The following is an 8,599-nucleotide window of genomic DNA, read 5'->3' as shown; positions in this document are numbered from 1 at the left end:
CTTGCGCCTCGCCGTACCCCAGAGGCAAGAGCGCCCGGGGGGCGGGGCTACCGGGGTGGCCACGCCCCTCCCTCCCTCAAAGCCACGCCCATTGGCTGCTAGCCCCTCGCCCTGTACCGGGGGCAGGGTGCCCGGGGAGGGAGAGGAGCCTCTGGGCTTCTTTCCCGGTCGTTATTTCCTCCTAAATTCCCCAAAAATGGGACCTCCGAGAGGCTCCCCTTCGAGGCAGGGCAACGGGGGCACCCACTGAGGGTCGAGGGGACTGTTCCACCGCACCCCACAATGGAAAGCGGTTTGAAAAGCGCGGGACTTTTGCTATTTGCCCTGAAAAGAGACAAAGCCAAACGCATGTTTGGGGTTTTTTTCCCCTTTTCTCTTTTTCTTTACCGGCACTTGCAGCACTGGGGCCCACTGCTGCCTATGGCCGTCTTGCAAGTGTGGCAGTGGGACGTGCTCCTCCTGATGGCGGCTCTCCTTGCCGCCGCTGGAGCATAAATCATTTGCCATTGCAAGTCATTTTTTTTACCAGCCTCAGCCCTCCTTGCTAAAAAAAAAACAGAATTCTTGTCTAGACCTGTGCTTTTAAGTCTGCTCGCAGCTTTAAAGGTTGTGCTGGCACAGCTCTGTTAGCCAGGGGCTGGGCTGAGCCTCTCCCCCTCTTCTAACAGGGGAGCCTGTCCCAGCAGGCCTGGCTGTAGATGCAAAGGGTTTGTATTTTTTGTTTGTTTGTTCAAGTCATATTATTCCTGGCACCACTACAAATCTCCAAAATAAAAGGTCTCTTGTGCTAGTAAAAGGAAACTGAGTTTATTTGGCGATAGGAGGGCAGCTGCGTTGCTGCCTACCTGCGCTAACCAACCTCCTTCTCAGAGGAGAAAAATTTGGGGTGGCCGGGAGTACTGCAGGGTGCCCGCCGAGCTGGTCCCTGGCTCCCATGTGGCCGCTGTGGGACTGGCAGAGGGTTTGCAACAGTAATGGGCAAGAGGAAAGTCCTGCTGTCCCCTCCCCTGGCTTTTATTTTTTTTAGCTTTGTTTGCTTCTCTCCCATGGGGAGCTGCTCTCAGCAAATCTGCGCCTGTTTAACCTCTGTGTTGCGAGATCAGGACATTTAGGTTCGTCCACCGCAGGATTCTCAGAAACTCAGGATACAGTGAGTTTCTGTACCCTTATTGAAAGGACAGACTGTGACTCTTTCAGATATGGGTAATCCTTTTCGGGATTAGTGAAGTCAACCACTTTTAAGACAACAAAAGACCAAAGGGATGATGCCTCTGGGGAGGAGCAGGCAAACCCGCCACTGAGTCTGAGCATTTTTTGGGGAAGTATCAAACATGCCCATTTATTTCTCCTACAATCTAAGATAAAAAATTTGTTAAACTTGGTCTAAATATTCAGGAATGCTTCTTGACCCTGACAGCGCATCTCTTTTCAGTGAGATGTAGACAGGCTGTGCAGAGTCAACTAAAAATAGGGGATGAACAACCAGGACCTGAGAGGGAAGGTGTGAAGCAGAGTCATGCACACAAAGGTGGCACTTAAACGCTTCTTGTTAGAACCAGAACGTGATGTCCTGCGTCCTGAAGCACTTCATGCCATATGAAGTGTTTTCTGTGATGTAAGTGTTAAATAGTCCTTCTCCTTCCTGAGCCCTCGGGGAAGGGACCTGCTGCTGTGCACCTGATTCACCGACCGGAGATCCCTGACTTTCTTTATGACACCTTGTGAGGCTAACTAATTCATGGTGATGCAAGCCCCAGCTGATGCAGCCTGCTGATGTCATGTTGTGGACATAGAAAGCTCTGGCCTGATGCAACAGGGCTCCCCATCTGCCTCCTGGCATGGCACGTGCAAAGGGTTACGTGCCCTGGACACCTGCCCATTGTTCAAAGCAAGGGGTGGGTAAGGCCTTATAGCAACAAAAGAACCTAAGACAAGCGGTTCCCAGCTGCCCCTGTAGCAGATGGGATGATTTCTGTATGCCCTCTATATCCGTATAGATCATCAAGCGCCATTTCCAGGCAAAATCCACCCTGAGCGGTGGAGACACACACTGTGCAATGGGTACTCACTGGCCAACATGCAACACAGGGAAGGCAATAAATCTGGAGAAGCCTGAAGGCAGCAAGGGTAGAAGGTGATCTTGCACAGGTAAAGTAATCATTGCCCATGTCCACGGCATCCCGTCTACAACAATATAATCAGCACGGCCCTAGAGCGTCTCAGAGTGCGCCGCAATACCTGCATGTTACTTACCTGCCTCTGCTCTACTTACGACACAGGGGAGAGGCAGAGTGACTATGACCTTTAAGTTAGTAAAGTTCATTGTAGTGTGAATGCCACTCCAGTGGGCAAACCATCCTGAACAAAGCTGTGGTACTTGGGAACCCTCTGACGAAAGCCAAAACAAATGGAAAAAGAAAGGAGATTGTTCCTTGTGCAGCAGAAGCAACGAAGACGGACTTAAGGGTTTTTGCCCTATACACCCTGCACCATAATCCCATCTTCCCTCTAACTCAGGATGTATTTTTCTACCCAACACCATCTCCCTGTCTTCCCAGTGCCCCCTTACCCCTCTGCGCTGGCCCCCACCTCCTTCGTGCCTTCCCCTGCCCCTCCAGCCCACTGGGCAGGGATCAGCCCATGCCAGGGCAGCTCTGAAGCCACGAGAACGCAGCCCGGCCGGTCGCTGCGCTGAGCGATGGATAACAGACCAGTTCTTCCTGCTTTCCTGCTAGTGGGTATTAATAGCATTCCTCCCCTGTACTCAAATGGGGATTTTCACTTCTAGGAGCAAAATACCTTGGTGACTCCTATCCTACTATCAAATTAGGGAGCTGGGAAGAGTTCAAGTGACAAGAGGAGTCACTCAGCCCTCATTGTTTTACTCTTATTTTTAGCTTGGGTTTTCATTTCCACGGAGAAGGGAGGACTGCTGTTACACAGAGCTGTTTGCCTGAAGTCCTGGGCGGCCTCATACCTGCGACATTCTTTGCTCCTGCAAGTTATTCTGGGTAGGGCTGCTACTAAATAAAAATGCTCTCCGGGGTATTGACATGCCATTTTGTTATTTCAGCCCCAAAGCATGATCAAATAAATTTTAGATTAACAAATGATGAATTCCTAAGAAAACATGCATCCAAATTCCAGTGTGCAATTCCAGACTGATGTAAGTTTTCATAGTTAAAAATACTCAGTTGTTTAAGCGACACATGGCATCTGGCTAGTGCCAGGGGTTGCCAAGCGTGGCATGCAGGAATGCTCCCCCAACAGCTGAATATGTCCTCCAGCACCTGTGTCCAGGGTGGTCAGCACTCACAACCTGATCCTGTCTCTTCTCTTGGCAGTATTCAAGCAAATCATGTGCAAGAACAGCAGGCAGATACAGTTAATACAAAACCCTAGCAGGCCTGGATTGTGATTTTCAGCCTACCATCAGTGGAAGAGAGTCATTACAGCACCCTCAATATCCTCATAGTTCAGGTCTGGCCAAGTTACACAGCCCAGGACACTTCAAGGTTACTTTGTTTTATACCTAACCCTGCACGAAGGATGTTTGCTGCTGCTGACAAAACCAATGACAAAAGATCTCAGTTCTACCACTGGCTGAAGAGGAGAAGACTTGAGCTGGTGCATTAACAGAGCCCGGAGGCAGGGGGGTATTCCTCAGTGGGCAGTTTTCCCAGTTTTCACAGATCCTGGATGCCTCTAATGTGCTTGACATCTGGATTCAATTTCTTCAAAGAAAGAACCTGCGACATTTTAATCCCTTTGGCGGCTTGAAGTCTCGGGGAAAATGAAAGCATCCATTACATTCATAGCATATTCATTTTCATTGTTGTGCATGTACATTTTGAAATCCTATTTACTAGGAACTGAAATCCACCTAAAAACTCACTTTACAGCTATTCTTAATGTGGTATATATAGTGTAACATGCAGAACACTCGAGGACTGGAATAAATAAGATCTCCACAGGCAATCATCTTCTCCCATACATGTTCATGCACCCAGGGCAGTCAGACCCCCTCTGCCGTACACAAAGTTGTTTACTGTCCATGAGCTGTGTTTAACATTCCACTCCCAGATATTTATATTCAGAGCCAAATTCAGAGCAGTATTCTGGAAAATGAGCAAAAGTAGGCTATGACCCATCAAGAGACTATTGGGTCATCTGAAAAGTTTATGAGCCGGTCTGGAATCCAGCATTTATTTTGGATGGTGGGAGGTCACTATAATTAGCTGCCATTCAACTCCATTATACAGTTACAAATACAAAAAAAAACCCAAATCCAGCCCACAGTGCTGAGGCACTTTTACTGAAATACAACCTATGACACTCTGTAGACCTCTGTAGAAAACGAGTTACGTCAACGATCTCTGAAGTGAACATTTGTGCGCTCAGGCCAGAAAAGCAATTTCCATCTTATGAATATGAATGCAACACCAGAAAACATGAACTGTTGAATTTTGCGATATTATTAAACTAACATCTACCCTAACAACAGAGAAATGGAGCAAGAAGCTACAGTTGACTTCAGCTCACAACCTGCTCACGTGCCAAATGTTGTTTTTCAGAGTTGCCTGGTGTAGTCAATGCCAGAGATGTTCGTTTTGATCAAAGTCTATTTGCAAATACAAATTTGTAACTTATGCATGGGCACGTTCTTGCATGAATCAGACACGCCAATAAAATTCCCATAAAAGTTCTCTAGAGCGGTTGTATCTTTGGGAGGGGGAAGGGAGGAGGAAAGGAAGGTTTTTGTTGTTTCTTTAAAGCTTGTGGGTATGTATTCTAAAGGAAGGAGTTACCACTGCAGTTTCTTGCATTATTTAATGATGGTCTTTAGGCTGTGTTATCGCTGCCTGAAGCCAAGCTGCTTGTGGCGACTCTGACCATGGAAAGACACTCACTGATGGTTTCAGATGATCTGGACCAGCAAGAATGCAGACACAGGGATTCTCTCTCCCCCCCCTCTTTTTTTCCAAGTAATTTTTAATATAAAAAAAAATTCAGTGTTTATCTGCTTTCCCTGGAGAGTTTGTCGCTGTCAGCTTTATTGTCGCAGTTTCTCTCTGCTGCCAACACTAGTACAACTCTAGGGCTTGTTTGGGCTGAACTCCTGTCCAGACTGAGTAATATTCAAAGAATTGGTCCCCAAAAGGTGAGTAAGGCATCAAGAAGGACACAGCATGGTAGTTCATAAAAAGGGTCCTCACTAAGACCTCACTTCCTCTCTGAAGTCCCTCTTCCTAAACCCTTACAAGGACATCCCATAATGAACAGAAAACACCATCCAGACGAGACGTGATTCTTACACATTACTCAGCCTGGCTTCATTTTGCCTCTGGTAAAATACACGATCACATCCGTCTATGCCCTGTCATATACTGAGAAGTATTTATCTAGTTGCTAACAAACATCAAGATACACACACCTTCAAAAAACAGAGTACTGCTTCCTCCCATGAATCATTCAACACCTTACATAACTGTGGGGGTAATATAGAACCGTTTCATATGTGATCACTTAACAAAAAGTTGGGCATAAACCTACCTGAAATGCAAACATACTCTCAGTTTTAAAGCATAAAGATCTGCTTAATAAATTCCTGTCCTCAATTTCTTGTTTCTGTCCCTGCACTGCAATTCACTCTCCCTTCTGTCTTACCCAGACAATTATCAACAGCCCACGTTGTAGTATGGCTCCAGACATGATCTGGGGAGAAAATACCTTCTTTCTCCCAAAAAGAGGGTGTTTTGGCACAAGAGAAGGGGTGGCTCAGTGCTGAAGGAAGTGGATGCTGTAACTATGGTCTCAGGTTGTAACTTCCCACTCATATTTTGGTAATGTTTGGAGGGTTTTAGGCTGTATGTCAAATTAGAAGCTTAACAGACCTAACAGATCTGGTTTGTTTTTGAGTAGGACTCTGGGCAGCAAGGAGGAGGTTAACAAGCCAAAAATAAACAAGAATAGCCAGGGCATTGCAGTCCGTCTGGACTGGTGTGATCTCCCCTGCCATTTTGCATACCATCTTCCTGGTATGCGGAACGATGATCTAGAATATATGAGGCTTAAACACCATTAAAGGACTGCTCAACCTTTTCAGAAAGACAGGTACACATCCAAATTAAATAATCCCTTGCCCCTACCTTTACTTTAAAAACATACATTGGGTAGGATGCCAAGTCTAGGATACTAGGGTACAGCTCCCTGCTCCAAAGCAGCCCTTCATGGGATCACCACGTACATGGCAGTTTTATCAGCATAATTATGCCTAGTAGGAGCACGAATGCAGTATGCTGGCAAAAGTCCTCCATTATTACAAGTATGGTGACAAAACAACAGCTTGTCAGCTGAGCTATATTTGCTGGGGGAGATAGTGGAACTGAATAACAGTTACGCTGTGGAATTAGACACTTTATAGAGACAAACTCTGAAAAATCAGTTCCCCTCTCTAAGATGGGAATAAACAATATACGGTCTGACCTACATGTAACATTCTTAAATTATCTTGATCTTCTCTTGTGACCTTATTTCATCAATGAAACAGATGTGTTTGTGTCTGATGAAGCCAAATTTTAGGCTATTGGTTCACCCTCACCAAATCTAGACAGAGCAAAGTATAATTTGTACCACAGTGTAAGTGCTCAATGAGACTCAGAAGTTATGGTAATGTGTTTTGAAAATCTGACTATAGATAGTTGCTTGTGTGCTTTTGAAACTTTTAATAACCTTGAGAGTTGGTATTAAAAAGCCTGAAAATTACAATCCAATCAGTACCATTAATGTATTTTTGCAAGAATACTGGAGTGTATTTGGTAGGTGTGCCTCAAACTCTCAAATGTCCGGGAGAGCATGACCCTTTCAAAAGAACAAGTTAAAAAGCCAGGTTAAACAAAAGCTGCAGTCTGAATTTTGACTGCATTAGCCTAGAGATTTCCCTTTTTCCTTGGAAGATTTGTGTTAAAACTCTTAAAAGGTGAGTACACAAATTACTGTTAATACTTTAGTTTCACCTTGAAGTGATTGCTTTGTGGGAGAAACCCTAATTCATGCAATTTTGTCCAACACATGAAAAGGTAGTCCAATTAAAAAGGAAAAAAAAAAGAAAAGAAAAAAAAATCCTCTTCCCTGAGGGCAGATTTCCTAGTTGTAACACTCCCATCTGCATCAGAAAACCAGAAAGACCTCAGAAACAAAATGAGCCCAAAACACAGTCATTTCAGGGGTATCAGCACTGCTGTGTCACAGCCCTCTGCAGATAATCTTTTCTCTTTTCCCTCCCCTACTGGGAAATTACAGGGGTGGTCTTATCTGGAACAGGAGATCTAGTCTAGAGAGGTCAAAGCCCACAGTTAGCCTGTTGGACAGGACAATCGGTCATGGAAAGCATCCAGCAGTGGCCAGGTTAAGTGAGGCTAATAAATAATGCACAAATGCAAAGTAAGTGACAACAACAGAGGATGCACTGGTCATTAGGTCAAACAGGAAATTCTCCACTAACAAATTACTTTTAATCCCAGTCTAATAAACCATAAACCCCACTTAGTTAACTCTCAACTCAATAGCTACCTTCCTAGGAAAAACCCCATTTCTCTTCCTTCCCCTCTTCAGAGAAGTGTCTGACAGTGAGATCTTCAGGGCAGATGGACAGTGGGAAGTAGTTTCTCTTTCAGAAAACCACATTTGGATAGTCCTTGGAAAAAGATGCAACTCTGCACCTCCCCACCCTCATTTTTATAAGTCAATTTAATCCATAGCTTTAAGAACAATTTACCACCCAGGCAGTCCAGCTTGTTTGCAATACAATGAAGTGCACTAACTAAAGTCAAACAAAAGCAACTTTTGAAGAGGCTTTGCACAGTTTTGCTTCCTGGCACTTGAAAATGCTTATGTTCTTGCTAAGCATGGGTTACACGCATTTATTTCACACAACATTAGAACTGTGGCGGATTTAGGATTCAAATGATTAAAACAGGAGATCACAAACAGTGTTGTGGATATCACTAGCAGGACTCAGCCCACCCCAGAGGTGTATGCGAGAGCAAACACAGCTGTACATGTCTCTAAACTGTTGATGGTGAAATGCAAACACAGAAAGTATGGCATTCCCCAGCAGAAGCCACTATAGTTGACAAAGTAGATGATTGCACAATGTTGTAGAGCAATGTGTTTTGATTACCTTAAAGTCAAGGCTGCAAAGACTGACTGCATCATCATCTTTCTCTCGACGCTTCCTCTTCTGTAAGAAATGAAACAGTTATAGCTGTACACTCGATTTGCATTCAGAAAGAAGGTTCTGTTTTTCATAAAGCAGACCAGAGATATTTTCTTTCTTTGCACCCCCAACTAAGTATAATAACTCAAAAAACTAAAGGTTGAAAACAAATGCAAAGCATGTTTATGCTGTTTCATTAGGTTTGTCACCTGATCAATACCTATAAATCATATGCTCAGAAGCTTGTTTTGCTGCGCTCCCATAATTGTGGTTGCGAGTAAAGTCTTAAGTAGGAAATCTCAGTAGCAGGACAGAATGCAGCGATTACCACTGTGAAATGATTTGAGATTCATTTAGTTAAATGAAACATCTTTTGTGGTT

The 8,599-nt window shown here is 44.6% G+C and overlaps 1 protein-coding gene across 1 annotated transcript in view; it reads right to left on the bottom strand.

The window, feature by feature from the left end:
* Window positions 1-8,599, bottom strand: part of NET1 (neuroepithelial cell transforming 1) — a 61,275-nt gene that overhangs the window by 11,371 nt on the left and 41,305 nt on the right. The window contains exon 3 of the mRNA XM_010581034.1: window positions 8,183-8,242. Coding sequence (XP_010579336.1) covers window positions 8,183-8,242 — 60 coding nt within the window. The remainder of the gene's footprint in view (window positions 1-8,182; window positions 8,243-8,599) is intronic.

Source organism: Haliaeetus leucocephalus, unplaced genomic scaffold (assembly GCF_000737465.1).
Source record: "Haliaeetus leucocephalus isolate CR32 unplaced genomic scaffold, Haliaeetus_leucocephalus-4.0 Scaffold751, whole genome shotgun sequence".
NCBI classification, from domain to species: Eukaryota; Metazoa; Chordata; class Aves; order Accipitriformes; family Accipitridae; genus Haliaeetus; species Haliaeetus leucocephalus.
This window is presented reverse-complemented; position numbering and strand designations above follow the sequence as displayed.